Genomic DNA, 27,943 nt, shown 5'->3' with positions numbered 1-27,943 from the left:
CGTAAAAAGACGCCCGCAAAAAAGAAATGCATGTCACTTGGGACGTTTTTGGAGCCATTTTTCATTGACTCCATTGAAAAACAGCGCCAATAACGTCTGTAAAATACGCAGCAAAAAACGCGAGTTGCTACAAAAACTTCTGAAAATCAGGAGCTGTTTTCGCCTGAAAACAGCTCTGTATTTTCTGAAGTTTTTGGTCACTGCGTGTGAAGATACCCTGAGTCTCAGAGCGCTAAATAAAGAAAAGATATATCCTGGAGAACCCTTTAAGACTGGTTTCTGTTCATACATAGCAATTTGATCTCTGTAAGCAGAGCCTGAATCTACAGTAAGGCTGGGTTCACACGACCTATTTTCAGACGTAATGAAAGCGTTTTACACCTCGAATTACACCTGAAAAGACGGCTCCAATATGTCGGCAAACATCTGCCCATTACTTTCAATGGATTTGCCGATGTACTGTGCCGACGACCTGTCATTTTACGCGTCGCTGTCAAAAGACGGCGCGTAAAATTACAGCCTCGTCAAAAGAAGTGCAGGACACTTCTTGGGACGTTTTTGGAGCCGTTTTCTCATAGACTCCAATGAAAACAGCTCCAAAAACGGCTGTAAAAAAACGCAGCGAAAACGGCGCGAAAAAGGCGAGTTGCTCAAAAAACGTCTGAAAATCAGGGGCTGTTTTCCCTTGAAAATAGCTCCGTATTTTGAGACATTTTTGACTCTGCGTGTGAACATACCCTAACTGCCTTGCTTGTTTGTGTACAGCACAGGGGAGGAACGGGTATGCATTCCTAATCCATAAACATGGCCTGTATAGAGAAATGCTGCAATGACCTGTAGCAGAACTATTGGAAGTGCAAAGGTTGTAGATGCATCTAAGCCCTAAAGCCTGAAGGGACCCATTAATCCATTGTGAAAAGTCAATGCACACAAAGGTACATAACGGTTGGGGCCTCTGAGACAGATTCTGCACTAGGGAGCAATAGGTTCAAGCTACGCTTCTGACTGCGATTGTAACTTGAGGGCCTGCGGATCTGAGAGAATATAAGGCCTTGCTGGCCGCTTCCCTAGAGATTACTGCTCAGCTCATGTACGGGGGACCAGAATTGACAATTACGACCTAGCCACAGGATTGGTCATGATTGATCGCTGGGGGCACCACTGGGATCACCACCAAACCTGAGAACGGGGGTCTCAAACCCCCAGTTCCTCATTACTGCACCCCCAGCAATGAGCAGTAGCTTGAATGAGACCGATGTAAACAGCTGATCGCTGTACTCGGCTGTTTCCGTTATTCCCATAGCCCAGTTGCACACGACCGAGTGCCACTCAGATGCCGATAGTTTTGATGGACCCATTTACTTTAGCAGATGAACATGTCCTATCTTTCCACGGATAAAGGACGGGACTCGGGCGGCACACGGTCGTGTGCATTAGCCCATAGACTTTGAATAGAACGGCAGCGCACATGCTGGACCGTCACTCAATTCAATGTCCTCCTCACTGCGGTTGAGCAGTGAGGAGGAACCAGGTGGGTTAGGGACAGTGCAGGCTCCAGGTTTATGTGGGCCCTTGGGTGACACAGACTTAGTAGGCCGCTTTGCGGGAGAACTCACGGCGGCAGTAAAATGGCAGAAAACTTCACTTTGTGCCCCCATATAGACGTTAGCTCCTGTTTATGCCCCTATATAGAACTTAGACCCCCAGTTTATTCCCCCTATAAATTTAGTGCCCTCTGTAGATAGTGCCACACAGCCTCCCCTTCCAGGTAGTGCCACACAGCCCCCACCTCTCAAGCAGTGCCACACAGCCCCCACCTCCCAGGTAGTGCCACACAGCCCCCACCTTCTAGATAGTGCCACACAGCCCCTCTCCCTGGTTGTGCCACACAGCCACCCTCCCTGGTAGTACCACACAGCCTCACCCCTTGTAGGTAGCGATTTGTGGTTCCCTCTAGGAGTGGAATCCCCAGCCAGAGCATTGCCGATGCTCTGGCTGGGGATTCCGCTTCAGGAGAAACCCCTGACGTCATTGTCCATATATGGGCAGTGTTGCCAGGGGCTTCTCCAGAGATAAAGTCCTGGAGCAGAGCCGCTAGCGCTCTGTCTGGGACTCCTGCTCTCCTCCTGACATCACTGTCCATATATTTGGACAGTGATGTCAGGGGCTTCCCCAGAGACTGAGTCCCGGAGTAGAGCCGCTAGCTCACTGCAAGGGACTACTTCTCTCCCTCTGACATCACCGTCCTTATATGGACAGTGATGCCAGAGGCTTCCGCAGAGACGGAGTCCTAGAGCAGAACCGCTAGCGCTCAGCCTGGGACTTCTTCTCTCCTCCTGACATCACTGTCCATATATGGACAGTGATGCCGTGATGACGGCAGTGACCGCACCCGGCGGCCGAGGGGGCCCCCCAAGGGCAGTGGGCCCCAGCACTTGACCGGTTTCGCTGGGTGCTGACGCCGGCCCTGGTTCGGGACCTCCATTCCTGCTATCTGTGGGTGTCCCAGCGGTGTGGATAGGTGATAATTGCGATTCTAGGGCTACCACATTTTTATACTTGAAGAAGTGAGTGCCACTCATATGAACAGCTACTAATATATTTATAAAGGCCTCAGTGCCATGATGAAAACAACATTTTGGAGCAAGGCAAAAAATAATAATATGTTGCCGGGTTCCACATGGGTTATATTGATGATATTCATAGTTACAATAAATTATGGGCTATGTAAGTAGATGAAAGACATAACATTCAAAGGCGCTGGAACCAGTCAACAGCCTCTTGACAGACTCATCTATTCTCTTAATAGGGGAGTCCTCTACCTTTGAGACATTCATGGCATCTGAACCCCTATAATGAAATGCTTTGTGCTGCGCCGCATTCTGGGAGGGTTAGATTTTTTCAGCATCAGATTACAGTACACTTCTTTTTTCTTCATTATCTCTTTATTCAATATTTTAGAAAACGACATAAATAAATGTCATTATTATATCAGTAAGGCCTCACATCTGCGTTGGAGGTTCTGTTAGGGGACTCCGTCGCAGATCCAGCCAAGATTACTGGAGATTAGCGGAGTCAATAGCGCAGCATGCTGTGCTATTGTCTCCGCCAAAATTACGGACACCCCGACGGAACCTATTAAAGTCAATGGGTTCCACTGTCCGTTGTGCAACGGAACCGTTGCTTCCGTTATTCCGTTGTTCTACTCCTCTCACGGAGCAGAACAATGGAACACGCCCACGCAGGTGTGAACCAAGCCTAATAAATTACATTTCAAACACCCCTCCAACCCAACACTCATAACAAGGGAAAGAAAAAAAAAAAAAAAGAAAAGAAATCCCTCCCCCACCCCTCCTTCTTTAAACCACTTTCAGCAGCCCTTTTTTCCAAGCATTTTGGGACGTTACTTTGTTAGTCCTTATATAAGAAATAATTTTAAGTTGTATACTGAATCTTTGTTAACGTATTGTATCTAAAGCAATTTCATTGGAGGATCAGGAAACATCTATTTAAGGTCTCGTTTACACGAGCGTGATATACGTGCGTGCGACGCTCGTGCTTTTCACGCGTGTCGTACGCACCTATATTAGTCTATGGGGGCATGCAGACAGTCCGTGAGTTTTGCTCAGCGTGAGTCCGCTGAAAAAAAAACTCACGACATGTCCTATCTTTGTGCGCTGTTCGCGCATCACGCACCCATTGCATGATTCGCGCAACAGCTGTCAAACTCTGAATGTAAACAGAAAAGCACCATGTGCTTTTCTGTTTACAAACATCCAAACGGAGTGTCATAATGATGGCGGCTGCGCGAAAATCACGCAGCCGCGCATCATACGCTGATGACACACGGAGCTGTTATGTGCCTTTTGCGCACGCAAAACGCAGCGTTTTTTGCGTGCGCAAAACGCACACGCTTGTGTAAATCAGGCCTAAGTGCAATGACTTACCTGGCACAGAATAATAATAACTTCAATATCTGGGACTCCTTCTCTTCTCCTGACATCACTGTCCATATCACTGTCCATATATTTGATGTCAGGGGCTTCCCCAGAGACGGAGTCCCGGAGCAGAGCCGCTAGCGCACTGCATGGAACTCCTTCTTTCCTCCTGACATCACCGTTGCTTCCGTTATTCCCTTGTTCTACTCCTCTGATGAAGCAGAACAATGGAACACGCCGACGCAGGTGTGAACCAAGCCTAATAAGTTACATTTCAAACACCCCTCCAACCCAACACTCGTGACAAGGGAAAGAAAAAAGAAATAAAAAATCCCTCCCCACCCCTCCTTCTTCTTTAAACCACTTTCAGAAGCCCTATTTTCCAAGCATTTTGGGGCGTTACTTTGTTAGTCCTTATATAAAAAATTATTTTAAGTTTTATACTGTAGCTTTGTTAACGTATTGTATCTAAAGCAATTTCATTGGAGGATCAGGAAACATCTATTTAAGTGCAATCCCACACAAATTTAATAAATCAGGGTCTCCTAATAAGCATAGCCTAGGTGATCTAGTGAGATACACTACATAGTATAATGACTAAACTTCTAGAATGCATATCATCAGAGCAAGTTCTGTGTAATAATCGAGCCTGCAGGAACGAGGGTATTTCTGGTCTAAAGTCTGCAGATTTGGGAATGTAGCTCTGGACTATAGTACAAGCTGTTACTCAGGACCAGTACAAGATGTAATGTATTTACAAAGTTACTCAATGTGTTATATATTATATAAACTGTAAAATGATGTTCAAAGGTGTACATAAGTCCCACACAAACGTTACCAAAGTGTCGGGATTGTGAATAGACATCGCGTCCTGGCTGGAAGCAATGTCTATTGACTGTCAAGACACTTTGGTAACGTTAATGTGTGTGTATGTGACTGCACATCATGCTCTAGCAAGATCACTATGTGCTGAGTAAATAAATGGAGAGAAGTGTATGACGCTGATTGGTCACTGATTGGTCAGGGTCATATACTTCTCTCCACAACGCCCACTTGGTCAAAAAGTAAAAACACGCCCAGTTGGGCATTAAGAAAGTCATTAGCATAAATCTAAAATAGGTCATAACTCCGTCAAATTTGATAGTTTTTCTAAATAAAAAACACTGCTGTAATCTACATTACAGCGCCGATCACATTATGTAGAATATAGGCCACTTATAATGTGGTGACAGAGACTCTTTAAATTACATATTCAAAACAGAATGCCTTGTTCACACAGTACAGATTTAAAGCAGATTTTGCATGCATTTTTTAAGCCAGAACCAGAATTGGATCTAGGAGTAGAGACACTTTGAGCCCTTTCTTTATATATTTCTTCTGTTTAGGTTCTGTTCAAGCTTTTGGCTAAAAAAAATACATTAAAAATCTGCACTGTGTGAACGATGCCTAAGAGTAAATAGCCAAAATTGTATTCGGTAAATAAAAATGTCAGATGTCATTTTCAACCTTCAGAAACTGTTCCCAAAATGTTTTAAGGTAGAGGTAATGCATGAACTTGCAGCAGTCTATAGATCATCATTGGCCAATGTCACAACAATATTGATAATAATGATAAATAGGGTTGCCATCCGGCCACTAAGCCACCAGCCCAGCCGGTATCCACATTAGGAAGCCGGTGCTGGTAACTGCACTCAATGTTGTAAAAAAAAAAAGAAAAAGAAAAGGGATTTAAAAAGGTTTATTTATCCTTTTTTTTTTTTACGTACAGGAGGCACTGTTTAGTAGTATCTACAGATGTCAGTGTGTGTGGCACTATCTACAGATGGCAATATGTGGGGCACTATCTACAGATGGCACCGTGTGGTACTATCGACAGGGGGCACTGTATGTGGCACTTTCTACAGGTGCACTGTGTCGCACTACAGAGAGCAAATTGTGGAACTATTAATGGAGGCACTGTGTGTCACTATCTACAAGGGGGCGGTGAGTGGCCCTACCTATAGGGCAACTGTGTATGGCACTTTCTACAGGGGACACTGTGTGGCCGTGTCTACCCAGTCGAGGACTGCCCACTGTATATATATATATATATATATATATATATATATATATATACACACGGCACAAATTAAAGCTTGCTGCCTGAGTGATTGGGCATCTGATTGTCGAAGACAGAAGCGGTTTTCACCACTGCTGTCTTCTCCGTACTCACTTACACAGAGCGGTGTGTATAGAATCGCAGCTGCCTCTATTGGTCCCAGTAGTTATGTGACTGGTCACATGGTTGCCGTGACGCCGGTATTAGGAGGCTACTGCTAGGTCTAACTAGAAACAGCACAGCCCTAATAGTGGAAATAGTGACTATAAGGGCATGGCCCCACGTGGCGGAATTCTTCCGCAACTGTCCGCATCAATGCCGCACAGAATCTGCGTTGCAGATTCTGTAGCGGATCTGCCCAAAATTGGCATTAAATTGATGCGGACTAGCTGCTGCCTATTGAGGTGAAGTATTTCCCTTCTCTCTATCAGTGCAGGATAGAGAGAAGGGACAGTACTTTCCCTAGTAAAAGTAAAAGAATTTCATACTTACCGGTCGTTGTCTTGGTGACGCGTCCCTCTTTCGGCATCCAGCCCGACCTCCCTGGATGACGCGACAGTCCATGTGACCGCTGCAGCCTGTGATTGGCTGCAGCCGTCACTTAGACTGAAACGTCATCCTGGGAAACCGGACTGGAGGAAGCAGGGAGTTCTCGGTAAGTATGAACTTCTATTTTTTTTACAGGTTGATGTATATTGTGATCGGAAGGCACTGTCCAGGGTGCTGAAACAGTTACTGCCGATCGTTTAACTCTCTCAGCACCCTGGACAGTGACTATTTACTGACGTCGCCTAGCAACGCTCTCGTAATTACGGGTGCACACACATAGTCCCCCGTAATTATGGGTGCACACACAGTCACCCGTAATTATGGGTGCACACACATAGTCACCCGTAATTACGGGTGCACACACATAGTCATCCGTAATTACGGGTGCAGACACATAGTCACCCGTAATTATGGGAGCCCCATTGACTTCCTCAGTCTGGCTGTAGACCTAGAAATACACATAGGTCCAGCCAGAATGAAGAAATGTCATGTGAAAAAAACAATACGCTCCGCAGCACACATAACATGTGCATGACATCTGCGGACTTCATTGCGGAATTTAGAATCTCCATTGAAGTCAATCGAGAACTTCCGCAATGAGTCCGCAACCAGTCCGCCACAACTCCGCAACATCCATTGCATGCTGCGGACACCAAATTCCGCACCGCAGCCTATGCTCCGCAGCGGAATTTTCCGCATCGTCTAAACGAAGACTACTAAAAAGCAGTGGAAGGCAATGGAGAAACGGGTCCGCTGCGGATTAACGCTGCGGAGTGTCCGCAGCGGAATTCCAGAGCAATTCCGCCACGTGGGGCTTTGCCCTAGTAGGGCTGATTTCCCCTGTAAGGGTATGTTCACACGCAGTAGCAAAATACGTCTGAAATTACAGAGCTGTTTTTAGGCGAAAACAACTCCTGAATTTCAGATGTTTTTGCAAGTACTCGCATTTTTCGCGGCATCTTTTACGGACATTATAGGAGCTGTTTTTCTATGGAGTCATTGAAAAACGGCTCTAATAACGTCCCAAGAAGTGCCATGCACTTCTTTGACGCGGGCGTCTTTTTACGCGCCGTCTTTTGACAGCGACGCATAAAATTACACCTCGTCTGAACAGAACACCGTAAAACCCATTGCAAGCAATGGGCAGATGTTTGTAGGTGTATTAGTGGCATTTTTTCAGGCGTAAATTGAGGCGTAAAACGCCCGAATTACGTCTAAAAATAGGCCATGTGAACATACCCTAACTGGGAATACTGCGCAGTGCCAGTTACAGTGGAAAGGTATAGTAATTATAACGTCCCCAAAAGGTATTTTCTAACTTTAGAGGGACAGGCCATAATAATAATAAAAATAATAATAAAAAAGTAAAAAACAAACAAAAATAAATTAAATGAAAGTTACACATAAAATACCCTCGCAAAAAAAACGCTCCCCCGCCAATCATTGTCGTAACACTGGCCCTCCCTGACCCAATTACATTAAAATGAACATGTTATTATGTCAAAATTTACGGTAGACATTGATAATCACAAATAAACAGTGTATTTTAGGGATTTCACTATATTATTAACCGAAGAAAAGGATATTGGTTTACTACTTTTTCAAATGATAAGCCTACAATTGCTTTAAAAAAATCTAAAATTAAGTTTGTAAAAATTATAAGAAAGAAACCTGCATTAATCATGAAAAAACATTGCAGGAATTACGTCGCTAGCTAAACAAGTAAAAATATTATAACGGTTTAAATGTGGCATTGTTATTTCTATGGGGCACATCCTATGAGACTACTTTCAGGGGGTACAGTGTATGGTACTATTTTTATGGGGCACTGTGTGTGTGTGTGTAACCTGATTGTATTCAGGTGGCACAGTGTGTGACACTTAGGCCTCATTCACACGACAGTGAAAAACGGCCATGTGATGGCCGTCCTTTTAACGGCTTTCACATGGCCGTTTTCAGAACAATGATGTTCTATGGGTGTATTCACACGACCGTTTTTTAAACGGCCTGTGAATAATAGCCGTCAAAAAATAGGACATGTCCTATTTTTGGCCGTTTTAACGGCCTGACGGCCCCCATAGAAGTCAATGGCTCCGTTTTTAACGGCTGTCAATGCATGTAACAACCGTTAAAAACGGATCTGTTACATGGGGATTGGCAAGGGAACTACTAGTTCCCTTGCTGGCTATGGTTGGCATACTCACGTTTGCGGCGCTTCTTCAGGTGTGGTCACTCGTCTTCACGGGTTTGAAGGCGCCTCGATGACGTAATCGCCCCGTCGCGCTGCCTTGCCAGATCCCGTGCAGACCAGTGACCACACCTGAGGACAAGAGACGGCGCTGCTCTCGTGAGTATGTGGCACGATCTACAGGCAGACTGGTGTGGCATCTACAGGGAGGCTGGTGTGGCATCTACAGGGAGGCTGGTGTGGCATCTACAGGGAGGCTGGTGTGGCATCTACAGGGAGGCTGGTGTGGCATCTACAGGGAGGCTGGTGTGGCATCTACAGGGAGGCTGGTGTGGCATCTACAGGCAGGCTGGTGTGGCGTCATATACAGGGAGGCTGGTGTGGCGTCATATACAGGGAGGCTGTGTGGCGTCATATACAGGGAGGCTGTGTGGCGTCATATACAGGGAGGCTGTGTGGCGTCATATACAGGGAGGCTGTGTGGCGTCATATACAGGGAGGCTGTGTGGCGTCATATACAGGGAGGCTGTGTGGCGTCATATACAGGGAGGCTGTGTGGCGTCATATACAGGGAGGCTGTGTGGCGTCATATACAGGGAGGCTGTGTGGCGTCATATACAGGGAGGCTGTGTGGCGTCATATACAGGGAGGCTGTGTGGCGTCATATACAGGGAGGCTGTGTGGCGTCATATACAGGGAGGCTGTGTGGCGTCATATACAGGGAGGCTGTGTGGCGTCATATACAGGGAGGCTGTGTGGCGTCATATACAGGGAGGCTGTGTGGCGTCATATACAGGGAGGCTGTGTGGCGTCATATACAGGGAGGCTGTGTGGCGTCATATACAGGGAGGCTGTGTGGCGTCATATACAGGGAGGCTGTGTGGCGTCATATACAGGGAGGCTGTGTGGCGTCATATACAGGGAGGCTGTGTGGCGTCATATACAGGGAGGCTGTGTGGCGTCATATACAGGGAGGCTGTGTGGCGTCATATACAGGGAGGCTGTGTGGCGTCATATACAGGGAGGCTGTGTGGCGTCATATACAGGGAGGCTGTGTGGCGTCATATACAGGGAGGCTGTGTGGCGTCATATACAGGGAGGCTGTGTGGCGTCATATACAGGGAGGCTGTGTGGCGTCATATACAGGGAGGCTGTGTGGCGTCATATACAGGGAGGCAGGTGTGGCGTCATATACAGGGAGGCTGGTGTGGCGTCATATACAGGGAGGCTGTGTGGCGTCATATACAGGGAGGCTGTGTGGCATCATATACAGGGAGGCAGGTGTGGCGTCATATACAGGGAGGCTGTGTGGTGTCATATACAGGGAGGCTGTGTGGTGTCATATACAGGGAGGCTGTGTGGCATGATCTACAGGGCAGCTGTGTGGCATGATCTACAGGGAGGTGTGTGGCATCATCTACAGGGAGGCTGTTTGGCATCATATACAGGGAGGTGTGTGACATCATATACAGGAGGTCTGTGGCGTTATCTACAGGGTGCAGTGCATGGCAATATCTACATGTGGACAGTGTGGCACTTTGTGCGTAGTTACTGTGTGGCACTATCTACGGGGGCACTGTGTGGCATCATCTTCAGGGACACTGAGTGCGAGCATCAGCACATATCCATTAGCCTTGCCCTTTAAATTATACATTGTAATATAAAAAGCTACACAGCTTGATACGTTCAGATCAATACTGATAGTGGGTGCATGGTCAAAATAAATGTATTACGAAATTTTCTTTTTCAACACCTGACATTACAGCAAACATCACAGAATGCCAAGAAACATGGATGTAGAGCGCCTAATTTTGCTTGTCCAGGAGCGGCCAGCTGTCTGGGACACGGCTAGCTAAGAATACCATAACCGTCACCGAAAGGATGCCGTCTGGGAAGAAATTGGGCAGGAGATGTTCCCTATCGAGTGGGCAAAAGGAGGCAAGATGCGCGATCTGGTTGGTAAGTAACGCTGTCCCTTCCGTTGACTGTGCTATTGATTCTATCAAAACAAGGGAACCCTGTCACAACATTGGCAAACGGCAACCTTTAGCAACGTTTACGTCACCATTGAGAACAATGGTGAAGCAAAGGGAAGCTAATGTTTGTGTTTGCCTTTCTGTTGAGTGGTTCCCCCCACTGAAAGCTCCAACAGAAGCCCCCCAACGGAAGGGCAACGCTGATGTGAACAGGGCCTTACCTTTGCCCTTTTCACACAATTGCCATAACTTTAAAGAGGCTCTGTCACCAGATTTTGCAGCCCCTATCTGCTATTGCAGCAGATCGGCGCTGCAATGTAGATTACAGTAACGTTTTTATTTTTAAAAAACGAGCATTTTTGGCCAAGTTATGACCATTTTCGTATTTATGCAAATGAGGCTTGCAAAAGTACAACTGGGCGTGTTGAAAAGTAAAAGTACAACTGGGCGTGTATTATGTGTGTTACATCGGGGCGTGTTTACTACTTTTACTAGCTGGGCTTTCTGATGAGAAGTATCATCCACTTCTCTTCAGAACGCCCAGCTTCTGGCAGTGCAGATCTGTGACGTCACTCACAGGTCCTGCATCGTGTCGGCACCAGAGGCTACAGTTGATTCTGCAGCAGCATCAGCATTTGCAGGTAAGTAGCTACATCGACTTACCTGCAAACGCCGATGCTGCTGCAGAATCATCTGTAGCCTCTGGTGCCGACATGATGCAGGACCTGTGAGTGACGTCACAGCGTGATCTCTGGAGAACACGGCTGTGTCTGCACTGCCAGAAGCTGGGCGTTCTGAAGAGAAGTGGATGATACTTCTATACACAACGCCCAGCTAGTAAAAGTAGTAAACACGCCCCGATGTACGCACATAATACACGCCCACTTGGACTTTTACTTTTCAACACGCCCAGTTGTACTTTTGCAAGCCTCATTTGCATAAATACGAAAATGGTCATAACTTGGCCAAAAATGCTCGTTTTTTAAAAATAAAAACGTTACTGTAATCTACATTGCAGCGCCGATCTGCTGCAATAGCAGATAGGGGTTGCAAAATCTGGTGACAGAGCCTCTTTAATCCTGTTTTCGTCTTATGTTGCTAGAACTGGCTGCCATTACCGTACTTCAAAGTGACTTCGTTAGCAGGTCACAGGTAGCACTTTTGAGGATTTCCTCTTGTTACAGGGCCCTTTATGTTTAAACTAGCTTAATCATTTATATATTTTTTTTACAGTTAAAGATGTGAAGTCACGATGGGCATGTTGCCGTGACCAATATAAGAAATATCTCAGGGAGCACGCCAGGAGTGGGGATGCTCCTTTGAAGAAAAGGCCCTACTCCTATCACAAGCAATTACAGTTTCTTAACAGAGTTATGGACATGCGGCCGTAAGTAATTTATTTTGAACGTGTTTTTATTTTTAGTTTATACCATATTAAAAATAAATCAAATCAAATTAAAAAAATTCTACTTTGGTCGCTAACATCATGCAACAGGCAGTTAATTGTTTGAGTGGTAAATTGCATGATAGTGGGACCAAAGACCCCTTTGGTCCATACTATAGTGCCGCAAAGGCCAATATGGCATGTACTTTCACACTGATTAATCATACATTTTCCATGTCTTTCACAATGTAGATCAACTGATAATTTGTTGGTCCATCCACCACAGCAGCAAGAGGATGTGGAAGAGGTCGACCAGGATGACACCCAGATCGATCTTCCTGATGCCCAGGACCTCACCACAATCAACACCGAGGAGCTAGGGGCTCCCTCAGTTACAACCTCTGCCATCCGTCCAGTGCAAAGACGGAAACGTTCAACAGCTTCTGCCTCTGAGGAGAACGTAACCAGGGCCAGAATAAACCAGAGGGTACTGGAGTACCTTGAAAGATCCTCGCAGGAGGGTGTTGAAGAGTCATTCCTACGATCTTTGGGACCCCTCTTGCGCCGGATCCCAGAAGCAAACAGGTACCGTGCTCACATGGCAGTAATATCTGTTTTGGAGGCTTTTGTCCCTCCAAACAATCCATCCCCCATAGTGAGGTGCCTCAGTGCATATCAACAACAGCTGGATGAGGCACAATTTCCACATGCAACAACTGGGACACGCAACCATTATTGGGGAATGGAATCGTCCCCACTCCTTTTTAGTCAGGACCGCACCCATCGTAGCGATTATGGTGCTCATGGGTAATTTCCAGTACAGATTCCGGCTGCACAATCAGCCGTACCATACAGCCGACCTGGTCCTTCTACAGGACAGTATGGACCGAGCCAACCTGGACCGTCGTCCTACTGGTCAACTGTACCACCTGGACCATCTGGCACACCACCTGTCCCAGGCTACTCGGGGCACTACCCTATCCAGGGTAACCAGGATGTTATAGAGGGTAGTTTTGTTAGAACTACCCCTGACACCTCTTTCCAGCAGTTATTAGACAATTAAATTGTTTTGTTTCTTTAAGTATTTGTTTTAACGGTACTTTTGCACCATGTTGGTGCTTTTGTTGTCGCCATGTTGGCGTATTTGAATTGTTAACTTTATTGTATTAACCCCTTAATGACCAGCCTATTTTAGACCTTAATGACCAAGCTATTTTTTACGTTTTTCAATCGTCGCATTCCAAGAGCTATAACCTTTTTATTTTTGCGTCGACATAGCTGTATAAGGTCTTGTTTTTTGCGGGACAAGTTGTATTTTTTAATAGCACCATTTTTAGGTACATATAATTTATTGATTAACTTTTATTAACTTTTTTGGGGGGGGGGGGGAATAGAACAAAATCAGAAATTTCGCCACTCTTTTTTGCTTCCTAAATCTACGCCGTTTACCGTGTGGTATAAATAACACAATAACTTTATTCAGCGGGTTGTTACGATTGCAACGATACCAAATTTGTATCGTTTTTGTATGTTTTACTACTTTTACACAGGAAAAACGTTTTTTTTTCAAAATTATTTGTTTTTGTGTCTCCATATTTGAAGAGCCGTAAAGTTTTTATTTTTTCGCCGATGCGGTTGTATGAGGGCTTTTTTTTTGCGGGACGACTTGTAGTTTTTATTGGTACCATTTTGGAGTAGATGCGACTTTTTGATCACGTTTTATCACATTTTTTAAAGTCAGGATTCACAGAAAACAGCAATTTTTCCATAGTTTTTTATAAAAAAAATTTACGCCGTTCACCGTGCGGGTTAAATAATGTAATAGATTTATAGTCGGGTCGTTACGGACGCGGCGATACCAAATATGTGTAACTTTTTAACTTTATTTTGTTTTTTTAATAGTAAAGTATTTTGTAAGGGGAAAAGCTGGGTTTTTCATTTTTTTTCTCATTTTTTTTTAAATTAACTTTATTAAACTTTTTTTTCACTTTTTTACTAGTCCCATTAGAGGATTATAATATCCGATTCTGCGATCGCATTTATAATACACTGCAATACTGCCTGTCCGTTTAACACGGACAGGCATCTGCTAGGTCATGCCTGCGGCATGATCTAGCAGGCATTCACTCCAGGCAGACCTGGGGGCCTTTATTAGACCTCCGGCTGCCATTAGAGACACAGACACTCGGCGATCGTATCGCCGGGTGTCGGTGGGGGAGAGAGGGAGCTCCCTCCCTCTCTCCAAAACCACTCAGATGCGGTGCTCGCTATTGAGCACCGCATCTATGGGGTTAAACGGGTGAGATCGATACTAATATCGATCTCACACGGCAGAGCAGGGACGCTCCCAGCCCTCAGCTGCCTCTAGCAGCCGAGAGCAGGGAGATTTTACTTCTCCCTGCTCTGTAAACTTATTCCGATGCCGCGACGTAAAAAGTCTCGGAATAGGGCCCGTTAGTGACCGACGTAGAAACACGATGGGCCGGTCACTAACGGGTTAAAAGGTTGTTTTTTTTCACTTTTACAACGGTGTCGTGTGTCTTCTTCCAGCAATGTCCACTGTATAGCAGTGGCACCACGGTACTGAAGCTCTGGTCCTAAAACAGCAGAGCTGCATCTGGCACCTGTCCCTGCTTACAGCTTCAGAGGCACAGAGGCAGCTGGTTCAGATGATCTGTGTGGGTGTCTGATTGTTGCACCCCACAGATCATTTACTGATAACCTATCTTGTGAATAGGTCAGGAGTATGAAAACCCATGTGGACACAAAACCAGTTGAAAGGGTGAAATTATTTAAAAAAGTGATATCTCACAGTGAGATGTCAGAAGTTTTTTTTATCATTGGGGATCCGAGCACTTCGACCCCCACGGATTGCTAAAAAGAAGCTGCATAAACACTTGGGAGAGCGCTGTGACACTTTATTTAGGATTGGCTTTCCTCAGAGTGATGTATGGGCTCAATATAAAATATATCAGTCCGTATACCGCTCCTGGGAAGGCTAATCATAAACAAAGCGGCCCAGTGCTCACCTATAAGTGCTTCTGCCACTTAGTTTTAGCGATAGGTGGGGGTCTCAGTGCTCGTGCCCCCAACAATCAAAACTTCTGACATGTCACTATAACATGTTAAAAGTTTAGCAACAGTTTAGATAAAGGGGTTGTCCATGCATGGATAGGTTTTTCATACTGATAGGTCATCAGCACATGATCGATGGGGGTACGACAGCCGGACCCCGCACCGATCAGCTGTTCTGGCTGCCTCCGAGCACCGGATGTTATGCAGTGGCAGGTTTTGGAAGCAAATGGCTGTGTACACTGAATAGTGGATGTGCTGCAGTACTGCAACTCAACTCCTATTCACTTGAATAGGAGCAGAGCAGCAGTACTGCACAATGACGGACTCCGGCACGGGCTCCCCAAATTGCCCAGAGATCAGCCAATTCCGAAGTACACTGTCTACAGGTACTGAGGACATATTGCAAGCCACAAATAGCTATAAATACTCCAGAAAACAATGCAGAAAAACTAGGGACTCAACAAAAGTCTTTATGCAGTAGAAGCCAGAGAAAATAGTGTCTAGGTGAACATGTGATCTTCTTTTGGGTGTTTTCAGGGGGTTGGGACAAAAAAAACCTGACCAATGAAATTCATCAGTTTTTTTAACGGCCATGAAAAACTGATGTAAAATGGATGTCAAACGGCCATTAAAAATGGACAGACGGACTGGAAATGGATGAAAATTTAGAGACACACTGATGCAAAACGGCCATGAAAAACTGACCATTGATCAGTTTTTAATGGACATTTTTTTTCACTGTCGTGTGAATAAGGCCTTATTGTTTTCAGGGGTACAGTGCGTGGGCGGGCGAAATTTGCCCAATCTGCCTAGGGCATCAAAAGACCTTGTCCTGGCCCTGACTGCAGGCACTGAAATAAAACTAGGATGTAAGCAATTATGGCTAATAGTAGAGAGTAGCATCCTGGAGGCCCACAATGCTGTAAAAAACTGGTGGGGACCACCGGAATGTCGGCGCTGACGAGGTCGGGGGCAGCGGCCGTGGATTCAGCCGACATTTATCTAATGTGTATGGTCACCTTTACCAAAAAGGCATTGAAACCCCACGTATAAAATCACACTCGGTGTACAGCGACTCCCCAAAAAACACACCCACTTTTTTACTTGTTTTAACCTTACCGGTATTTTTGGGTGGGAGAGATGGCAACCCTAGTGATAATCCATGTGTCTTTAGTTACAAATTGTTTATTTTCAACTGCTAAGATCTGTTCCACCTGTTGGAGATCTTGGGGAGAGATGCATCAAAATGAATGCAAGAAATAATTGGAGCAGTTGCCCATGGAAACCAATTAGGTACTGCTTTCATTTTCCAAAGGGCCTCTGAAAAATAAGAGGTGGAATCTGATTGGTTGCCAACAGGATATTCCATAAATGTGTGATAGGTGCGGGTTCCACTTCTGGGACCTGCCCCTATGTGGGGTACGGGAGCACCTATGTTCAGCCCGCTTGGTCGGCTTTTTCCTTAACGCTCACTAAACTAACCCCCACCTCTCCATTCATTCATTCTTGATGCAGTGACCTGCGGTCGCCTAACCGAGTGATCGGGGGTCGGAGTTATCCCATTCTCCACATAGCTGCTAGAGGTGGGACCCACACCTATCACACATTTATGGCATATCTTGTTGCTATGCCATACATGTGTAAATTTGGAATAACCCTTTAAGCTACATATTAATCCTAAATTACAGTATGTATTAAAGTCCAGAGCTGGTTTCCAATTCTGCAGTCTTCAGAGCTGAAATCTCTGAAAGCATTTTTGGTTGGCTCAATGCCTGCAGTAAGTTTGCTATTGTTATTTACACCAGGCAATGTAAAATACCTAACTACCCTACTACATTATAAAAGCTCAACTCAGCTGTTAAGGATGCCTCAGTCTTGCTGACTGTTTCCAATAGCAACCAACAAAATTGTGCAGCTCTGTATTATAATAAATGCTGTAAAGGGAGTTTTACACTGGCAGATTATCGTGCAGATGAGCGCTCATAGGACGCTAGTTCCCGATAATTGCCCTGTGTAAACAGGGGAACGATCAGCAGATGAACGATCATCTGCTGGTCGTATCATTTAAAAAAAGTGAAATATTATCGTTATCAGCAGCGCGTCACCCTGTGTAAACCTGCCGACATGATAATAATGGATGGGGACGAGCGATCAGAGTAACGACCGCTCGTCCCCATACATAGCTCCGTGTGACAGGAGAAAACGAGCGCTGATCAATGATGTCTCGTCGATCGGCGCTTGGCTGCACCAGCCGCGTATCGGCCAGTGTAAATGGCCCATGACTCGGGTTCTTTTATAGTTTGGAAACAAATGGCTCTCATACAGATGTTTCGTCAGATTGGGTCAGCACTTTGGAGGGTCCAGGGTAAGGGACCCTCACCAGTCATTTGTGTACACAGGAAAAGTATTAATGGGGTCCTTTGTTTTTATAAATAAAGTTGATTGAAATGAGCGTGGTATAAACATGCAGTTTAAAAAAGTGCTGCAGAGACTATACCATAAAGTATGAGTCCATGCACTGCCTGCTCCAATACACTTTATAAAAACCTCATTGTTTCTAGATTCATCTAAACTTCCCCCATAGACTAAGCATCAGAAGATGTGCATTGCAGATAGTCACTGCTTCCTGTCATAGCCAAGACAAGTGCCCACAACCGGCTCCCTTACCTGAATGACGGCCTCCAGCTTCATAGGTGAGCCCTCCTGGCTTGCCATAGTGTGTCACTATTTGCTCCGCACTGCGCTGCGATCCACCACGTTCTGACCTTCTACTCTGGGCCAAGAAGCCGGATCGTACCGTTACCATGGTAATAGCGGACGCCGAGACTCCGGTCGTTACCCTGGTAACAGAAAGCGGCGGCTGAAAGGTGGGATAGTGAAGCCAGCAACAGTGATTGGCAGTTATGGGCGGGGTTTTCTACGGAGTAACCAAGGCAATGGCTGCTGTAGTGGTGGCTGTGGAGTTCGACTGGAAGGAACAGCGCCGGTGGGCGGGTTTTTAGTTAGAGTTAGTGCGGGAAAGTGCTGGGATAAGGAGGGAGAAGAAAGGAAGCAGAACAAGTGACCCTGAAAGTCTCCTCAGGGGGCTCATGGTTATTACTGGCTGCTGCTATTAGTCCTCCATAGATGCGGCCGCAGTAATACACGGACAGTCCCCGGGAATACTGCAGCTTCTGTAAATGGTTCAGCAACATTCTGCTCCTATATGAGGACGTGACCACCAGAAAGGGTTATGGAGTGTTTTACCTCCCTCATAAGTTTGGGTTATGTCCTGCTTTAGAATGCACTTAAGGCCTCATGCACTCGACCGTTGTGGCTGCATACTGTAAATTGCAAAGCAGCAGTTGCGGATATTATAAAACACATGCTAACCTATGGGCCGATGCTCACAACGGTGGTTTCCACGGTCCGTGCATTGCCCAGAGCGCCAAACGCAAAAACAATAGGACATGTCATTATACGGTCAGCTATTTTGGTCTGGGCTCAAATCAATGCACATGATTGCGGACGGCCCTCAGATGACACTCCACAGCCCATCCGTGCCGTAATCACGGACCGTGCACACCGCTATGGCCGTATACACTTTCACCACAGCAGCACGCGAACAGTTCACAGACTGTGCTATGTGAGAAATACCGCCACGCTGGGCCGAAAGCCAATAATCATCGCTTTTTGCAACTCTGATATATCGCCCCTTTTACCCAACAACGAGTGATATGTGATCAGACAGCCTATCGCACACCTTATATACCCACCAAGCCAGCCCACGACACATCACTTCCTTCATGGGCTACGCTCTGCCGACGTCGAAAGTAGGAAGTGGTCATAATAGTGAGACTTGTCTGTGGACCTCATTGTTACTAATAGGCAGCGAGATAATGGCCGGTAATAGGCAGCGAGATAATGGCCGGTAATAGGCGTTCTATGGCTGTGCTCACACCTGTGTGTTCTCCTGGAACTGATCTTAGGGCTTGTTCACATCAGTGTATGCCTTCCGTTTGGGCTTTCCGTTCAATGTTCCGTCAGATGAACAGAAAGACAAATGTAAAGTATCGTTTCTGTTTGTGTCTGTTCCGCTAGGTTTCCATTTCTCTCACGGAAACAATAGCGTAGTGTGCTGCGCTCTTGTTTCCGTGAGATAAACTGAAACCTAGCGGAACGGTCGCAAACAAACTGAAACCAAAAAAATATAATTGAAATCAATGGTATTGCAAATGGAAACTTTACTTTCCATTTGTCTTTCCGTTCATCTGTTCCTCTGCAGTGAACAGTCTCTAAACTAAATGAATAAAGTGACGGCTAACTGGTAGTTTTTTTCAGTCCATTTTCCTCAATGATAGAAAAAATAAGTAAATGATCACAATGGATTCTATAAAAAAAAGAATGATCATGGCAGAACTGATTGGTCCGGTTTACAGTCGGCTCTGTTCATATCTGGGGTTCGTCAGGCGCTGTTGGGATATATCGTACAACAGACGTGGCACTGTGTGGCTTCCTTCCTAATTGTGAGCCCTGACGCAGACGTGGACACAACTTACGCACAGCAGTATTTTGCATCAGTGTTTGTAAACCAAAACAGGAGTGGAACAGAAACAGAGAAAAAGTATAATGGAAAGATTTGTACTTCCGGATTTTTTAAACCACTCCTGGTCTCAGCTTCCAAATAGTAGTGCATAATTCTGCTGTGTAAGGCTGGGTTCACACGACCTATTTTCAGGCGTAAACGAGGCGTATTATGCCTCGATTTACGCCTGAAAATACGGCTCCAATACGTCGGCAAACATCTGCCCATTCATTTGAATGGGTTTGCCGACGTACTGTGCCGACGACCTGTAATTTACGCGTCGTCGTTTGACAGCTGTCAAAAGACGACACGTAAAATTACAGCCTCGTCAAAAGAAGTGCAGGACACTTCTTTGGACGTTTTTGGAGCTGTTTTCTCATAGACTCCAATGAAAACAGCTCCAAAAACGGACGTAAAAAACGCTGCGAAAACGGCGCGAAAAACGCATCGAAAAATGCGAGTTGGTCAAAAAACGTCTGAAAATCAGAGGCTGTTTTCCCTTGAAAACAGCTCTGTATTTTCAGACGTTTTTGGTCACTACGTGTGCACATACCCTAAGGCTATGTTCACATGGCTTATTTTCAGCCGTTTTTTTCAGGCCGTAAAAGGGCGAATAATCGGAAGCAGAACGCCTCCAGACATCTGCCCACTGATGGGAAAAACGGCGTTCTGTTCCAATGGGGCTTTTTTTACGCAGCCGTTTTGAAAAATGGCCGCGTAAAAAAAACGCCCGTGAAAAAAAAGTGCATGTCACTTCTTGAGCCATTTTTTGGAGTCGTTTTTCATTGACTATAGAAAAACAGCTCCAAAAACGGCCGTAAAAAACGCGAGTTTGCTTAAAAAACTTCTGAAAATCAGGAGCTGTTTTCCCTTGAATGCCAGACAAAGGCATTTGCCGAAACTCGCGTCGGTTGCGTGCGTGCGTCCCCTCTGTGTGCAACCATGTCCATTGGTATGTAAACCTATCTTTCATTGGTCAGTAACCTTATTCTGGTGTTTCTGTACTGTGATGTATTTGGCATAACTATTAGACTTTGTCTTTATGACTCAAATAAGTCGAGTCGCTTCTCCCCTTATGGAAACCTACCCTTTACCCAAAGCAGACACTGAAACAGAGTTGGATTTTAATGGCCACAGCAGCCGTTTATTATTTAAATAACAAGGAATTTTAAATACCATAACTTTTTGAATCCCCAAAAACGAATTCATCATAACATTAAATAACCAACTGCGACCCTATCAGGGTCATAACATTATTAAACAACCAGAATGACAGGAGCAAGTCCTTGAAGCCACCGATATTTAATTTTGGCCATCTGCCCTCCAATACCTTACCCCCAGCCGTAACCCGGCCCGGGGGCACCAATTACCTTTTGCAGATGACCACCATATATATAACCCAGCTTTCAAAAGGGGTAAAACCCTAAGAAGCCGACTAATTGCGGGTGGATCCCGTGATGCATTCCCCCCACCACTTTTTACGACCTACTTCAAGGACTCCCCCCCCCGCAGCTGCGATGACAAAATAACCTGGCCAAAGACATACGTTATCAGTCAAATAAACTTCTGGCTGGGAAAACCACCACCCACAGCAACCTTTTGCTGCAGTGCACCAATCCACTCCAGGGCGGGTGGGCGGGAACATGTTCTTGCTTCTGTGTCCTGGCGAAGAGAGGGAAGAGAACAACAGGAAACAGGTACATCCCCCTCAATCCCCACCCCTAATCCCACAAGCCCTCCTCCTATCCCTATCCTTAACTTCCCGTAGGCCAACCAACTCCATGTCCCTCCCATCTATTTTTAGTCATGGAGGCCTCCCCTTATTTTATTTTATTTAAGAAGCCGACTAATTGGGGGTGCATCCCGTGATGCATTCCCCCCACCACTTTTTACGACCTACTTCAAGGACTCCCCCCGGCCAAAGCGAAATAGGCCTTGACCACCTCAAGGCTGCGAGCTCCTCCACACACCCACCGCTCGCTCAATTCCATCAGTCAAAGCCAGACTCCACATATCCATTCCCATATCCATTCCCACATCATTGAGGTGCACGCCATCCTCTCTCCAATACCTGCCTGTCCCAGACTCCAAATCCCAGTGGCGCACCGCAACCCCGCCATTACGGGCCACGAAGCTCGATATAGCCCTGTTAGCCTTAATGCGGGCCTTGTTAATTTTCGCCACAGAACGAGCCATGCGCCAGCTCTTCCTTGGGACCATCTCTGACCACACAGTCACCAACTTAGGATAAGTCACCCATAAACAAAGCAAATCATGCTTGACATCCCGCACCAACTCCCGAAAAGGGCGTAGGCCCAAATCGTTGCCCCCCACATGCAACACCAGCACCTCTGGTGCCCTGTCCAGCAGTACAAAGTTATGAAACTCAGGCAACACCCTATTCCATGTCATTCCCCGTATACCCATCCACCGCAGGACCGCCACGTCCCGAGGAATCCTGAGCTGTCGACCATCCGGCCGTACGTCTGTGCTAAGGGCACCCCATTACACAAAGGAGTGTCCCATCATCCACACCATGCATGAGTCACGGCCTGCAAAACAAAGGGAAAACATACACGCACCTCCACTCACTACCTCACACAAATATTTCTCAGGCGGAACGCACAGACCCGGAACATGTTACACATTACCATATCACAACATGTGCAAGCGAACATAAGAACGGAAACGCACAAACTCCCAACGCCCTATCCGCCGCACACCTGCATCATCCAGACCCCATCTCACCGCCTCCGTCGCTGCCCCAATGCGAAAAGAATGAGACGAGTATTGATCCGCCTGCACCCTACAAGCCACCAGACATCTTCTGAATACCGAGACGAACTGATAACGCGACAAAAACTTGCCATCTGCATGCCGTAGCAACGGAGCATCCGAAAGTTCTAATCCCTCTAAATACTCCTTGAGGCACAACACTGGACAAACCGGATTTCCTGGTACCGCAAACAACACCAACCGACGTCCCACCCCCGCTTGATCAGTTTTTGACCGTCGCAACACTATCTCCACCCTATCCTCATACAAATCAACATTATCCTGCAGCAAGCCCCCTGGTTTAACCGAACTAGGCAAAACCAATTCCCCCACCCGAAACGCTCCAAAAAAGGCTAACACAAAAGCCAACCGAAAAAGCTTGCTCTCATACACTGAACGACACACCTGTCACACCACCACCTCCAGCAAACATAACAACTGAAAAGACACGGGGCGCCTCTTATCTCTTACCACTACACCCCGTCTCAATCCTGGCCCACCAAGAAACGCTTTGTGATGTCCACTAACCCCCGTAATTTAAAACCAAAAGCAAGGGCCGCCACGAAGCGATTAACCTTGGCGACCGTACAGCCCTTAGCAAACGCGTCCCCCAACCAAAACAACAAGGCCACCATCCTATTATCATCAGAACACACATCACCCAAAGATCTCACCCACTCTTCCCATTGCTTCCATCCAGCAGCATGACGACCACGTAGCACTGGCCAGCGAACGTTCAATCAAGGCACCTGCCGCCGGGATACCAGCTCCCACAGATGACTGGGACATTCCACCCCAGTTAACTCCGCGTCCGGGACCAGATGATGAAAACGATCCCACTGCAAGCGAGAAAGCGCATCAGCAATACAATTCTCCACCCTGGGAACATGCACCGCCACCACCCACGCATTCAACCTCAAACAGGCAAGCACCAACTGACGCAACAAGCGAACCACTGGAGGGGACGACGCCGAAGTGTTATTTATAGCCATCACCACCCCCAGATTATCGCAATGAAAATGCACTTTCTTATCCCGGAACCTGTCTCCCCAAATGGTAACTGCCACCACGATGGAAAACAGTTAGAGCAGGGCCAAGTTACGCGTCAAGCCCGCCTCCACCCATGAAACCGGCCATTGCCCTTTGAAGAACGCCTCGGACCCCACTGCACCGGATGCATCAGTGAGCAATTCCAAATCGAAGCTGTCTAACGCCCGGGACATCCAAAGAGAGCGACCATTATACTGTGCCAAAAAATGGAACCATACCTGCAAATCCTCCCTGTGCTCCGCCGCCAAACGAATGAAATTATGGGGCTCCCTAACACCCGCCGTCACCGCTGCCCACCGTCGACAAAACACCCTGCCCGTCGCCATGATGCGGCAAGCAAAATTTAACTTCCCTAATAGGGACTGCAATTCACGTAGCGTAATCTTCTTAATCCGACACGCTCTTTCCACTTCCAACCGCAAATCCCCCAGTTTATCCTCCGGCAATCTGCACTCCATTGCCATAGAATCTATTGTAATCCCCAAAAAACAAATGGTCGTCACCGGACCCTCTGTTTTTTCCACAGCCAAGGGGACCCCAAACTCCCGCGACACCCAGTTGACTGTTTCCAGCAAATTCGCGCAAACCCCAGAACGCGCCGGACCAACACAAGAAATCGTCGAGATAATGAATCACAGACTCCACCCCGGCGACCTCCCTAACTTCCCATTCCAAAAAAGAACTAAAAACCTCAAAGTACGCACAGAACAACGAACAACCCATAGGAAGGCAACGATCAATGTAATAACCCTCTTCCTAATAACTAATAACATCCCAACAACCGCTGGCTGTCCGGATGGACCGGCAATAAACGGAACGCAGCTTGAATATCGGTTTTGGCCATCAGTGCTCCTCTTCCGTAACCTCGCACCAATGCTACCGCCGCATCAACCGACGTATATACCACGGAACACAGATCCGGGTCAATGCCATCATTAACCGACGCCCCTTTTGGGAAGGACAAATGCTGAATGAGCCGAAACTTGTTACATTCCCGTTTCGGAACCACCTCTAAAGGAGACACCACCAAACCCGGAACTGGGACCGTGCTAAAAGGGCCCTCCATTCTGCCCAGATCAACCTCCTTCTTAAGTTTATCCGAGACTACCCCCGCATGCTGATATGTCGACTTAAGGTTGCACTGCGTGAAAGGGACCTCATGAGAAGGAGGCAGAATAACAAAACCCGAACTAATCAACTGCGCCCCCTCCTTGTTGGGGTATTTACTTAGAAAGGGGGCCATCTTTATGAGCTTCACCGGAGTCTCCCCCATGACCAGACGCACCGCTGGCTCCCCCTTGTCGTTTACCCTTTTTAAAACATTTTGACGCTCCATGCGACTGCCCGCTGCAGTGTGAACACAAATGTTTGAATTTACACGTTGCTCCAAATTTACACTTCCCCTCGTTGAACTGCCAACACGTTCCAAGTTTGGAACCCGAGGCCTGACTTGTCCCGCTGGAAGTTCCTGCTGTATTCCCGCTCCTAGGAAAGGACTGCCCCTGTTTATAAAGCGCCGTCACCTTCAACCATAATGCTATGTCCTTATGATCCCACCTTATATTTGGCCGCACCGCTTTCCGTTGCCGAAACTGTTCGTCGTAACGAAGCCAAGCCTGGTCCCCATAAACCCGATGCGCCTCCCCCACCGCATCCAAATAACAAAATAAGGCAGAACAATTATCCGGCGCCTTTTCTCCAATAACACTCGCCAAAATTGCAAAAGCCTGCATCCAATTGACAAATGTTTTTGGAATCAACCTGTACCGTCTCTTTTCCTCCTCGTCTTTTTTAGTTTCATCCCGCCTAACCTTATCCAAGTTAAACTTCTCGAGCAGAAGCAGGGAAAAGATCTCCACGTACTCATCTTTCCAAATCCTTTCTTTAACCTCCTGCTTCAAATGTGCCCCTAACGGGCCCTCATAACATACGTAAACCTCTCCGCGCGCGCGATCATCCAAACGCACCCTATCCACCTCTTTTGGTGAGTCTGTTTGAACCGACGCCGCCACTGCAACCGCTGCCCCCGTGGTTATCCCCGCCCCGGTTTGAAGAACCGGAGCGCTACCAATATTGCCCCCCCAAACCGCGGCCGGCGCCGCCACCGCCTGTTTTTGTGAAGGGATGCCGCACAGCCGCCCCACCAACGCCTTTAAACAACCCACTAACTCCGCCAATCTATCCCCCCCACACCCGCCTGTAACCCCGGGGCCCCCGACTCCGCCGCGACGTTAGCCGACGCAACACCATCCACACCGATACCCGACATCAATAACGCTGGAAAAGGTAACGTAGGTGTCAACTCACCAGGCTGCCCAGGGGCTGTGAACCCGTCAGCCGGACCCCCATGTCCACGTGCAGAGTCCCGCCGCTCACCGTCCTCCAATGCTCCGGACTCCCTCTGGCGCCGTCCGCATTGGCAGTGTGTGCACGGGGAATTCCAACTTTCGTCCGGGAAAAGGGGAGAACAACAGGAAACAGGTACATCCCATTCAATCCCCACCCCTAATCCCACAAGCCCTCCTCCTATCCCTATCCTTAACTTCCCGTAGGCCAACCAACTCCATGTCCTTCCCATCTATTTTTAGTCATGGAGGCCTCCCCTTTTTTATTTCTTGTCTGCAGTACGGCCTCTTCTTTACATTTACTAATTGCCATCTCATACTTAGCAGTCGTTAATATTGTCTGATACCCTGTTTGAGTGTTTTTACTAGATTTTTCTGTACATCGTGTCTTTAATCTGCTCATAACAAATGCAAATTATTTATTCTTGGTCTAGCACAGGTTGACGCCTAAATCATTGTGTGACTCATCTTTTTATCCATCTTTTAAACTTGTTCATGTTTTTATATAATAAAATTGATATATTTTCACATTTCTATATTGCTGTGTGCCTAAGTTGATCATTCTTCCACTATAGTGTCTTATAGTATCTTTTGATCAACGCACCAAGGTTAACTTGGGCATTACTAAGGATTCTTGCATAGTGCCATCTATACAGTCTGTAACATTTTATTATAGTTAGATGTTTACATTTTTGCACTATTTTAACTAAAATCCCTCCGTGGGTATTTATTGGTTTTCACACTATGTACACGATATTGTGAATGCCGCACATGGTATTCCCTGTCCAGCGGTAGTCACTGTCCAGGGTGCTGAAAGAGTTACTGCCGATCAGTGCAGCCCTTTAACTCTTTCAGCACCCTGGACAGAGACTACCACTGAACAGGGAATACCATGCACGGCGCTCACAATATAGATTAATGGTTCATTAAAAAAACCTGCAACAAAAAAAAGTTACTACTTACTCAGAACCCCCTGCTTGCCTGCTTCTTCCTCAAGTCCGGCCTCCTGAAGTGACGTTTCAGACCATGTGACTGCTGGAGCCAATCACAGGCTGCAGCGGTCACATGGACTGCCGCGTCATCCAGGGAGGTCGAACTGGATGTCAGAAGAGGGATGCGTCACCAAGACAATGGCCGGGGTATGTATGAACTTATTTTTCTTAATATCGCTGCGTTCCAGCACTGATCAGCAGCCTCTTCTCTCTATCAGTGCTGACAGAGAGAAGGGGCTGCCGATTAGTGCAGTGCAGTATCTGTCTGTATGTGTACCTCTGCCCGCCCGTCCGTTGCTAGGCAACGGCTCCGTCACACACGGACGGCACACAGATGCCTTTCGTGTGCCTTCAGTTTTTTTGACAGCCCCATTGACTTGCATGGGCCTCACCGTCACGGAATCTCGGACCAAAGTAGGACATGCTCTACTTTTGTCGGAACGGAGCAACGGGACCGTCAAAAAAAATTGAAGTGTGCATGGCCCCATTGAAATAAATAGGTCAGGGTGCTAGCCGTCTGAAAAACGGCTAGCACGCTGAAGAAAAAGACTGAAGTGGGCATGAAGCCTTAGCCCCCCTGCACACATTACATACTCGCAGCAGAATTTCCATCCAGATTTTTCGTTCTGAATTTGCAAAGCATTTTCGCAACATAAATTGACGTTCTGCAGATTCAGAATCCGCACCGCAGGTCTATTTTACTTCTCGTCTTTTCTGATGATTTGTTCCACAACGTGTGGATGAGATTTCTTCAAATCTCATCCACTGTGCTGCTACTGTAAGGGTATGTTCACACGGCTTAGCTAAATACATCTGAAATTACGGAGCTGTTTTCAGGCGAAAACAGCTCCTGAATTTCAGACGTTTTTTTAACAACTTGCGTTTTTCGCGCCGTATTTTATGGACGTTATTGGAGCTGTTTTTTCAATGGAGTCAATGAAAAAACGGCTCCAAAAAAGATGTCTTTTTACGCGCCGTCTTTTGACAGCGACGCGTAAAATAACACCTC

At 46.7% G+C, this 27,943-nt stretch overlaps 1 protein-coding gene across 2 annotated transcripts in view; it reads right to left on the bottom strand.

Moving 5' to 3' along the window:
* CROCC2 (ciliary rootlet coiled-coil, rootletin family member 2) overlaps positions 1–18,037 on the bottom strand; it is a 149,254-nt gene extending 131,217 nt beyond the window's left edge. For both annotated transcript variants that reach the window (XM_075861357.1, XM_075861358.1), the window contains exon 1: positions 17,876–18,037. In XM_075861357.1, the coding sequence (XP_075717472.1) occupies positions 17,876–17,923 (48 nt within the window). In that variant the 5' untranslated portion in view covers positions 17,924–18,037. The remainder of the gene's footprint in view (positions 1–17,875) is intronic.
* Between the last annotated feature and the right edge of the window lie 9,906 nt (positions 18,038–27,943).

The sequence above is a fragment of the Rhinoderma darwinii genome, chromosome 4 (assembly GCF_050947455.1).
Source record: "Rhinoderma darwinii isolate aRhiDar2 chromosome 4, aRhiDar2.hap1, whole genome shotgun sequence".
Classification (NCBI taxonomy): domain Eukaryota; kingdom Metazoa; phylum Chordata; class Amphibia; order Anura; family Rhinodermatidae; genus Rhinoderma; species Rhinoderma darwinii.
Note: the sequence above shows the minus strand (reverse complement) of the source record. Positions and strands in the feature narration are given on the sequence as shown.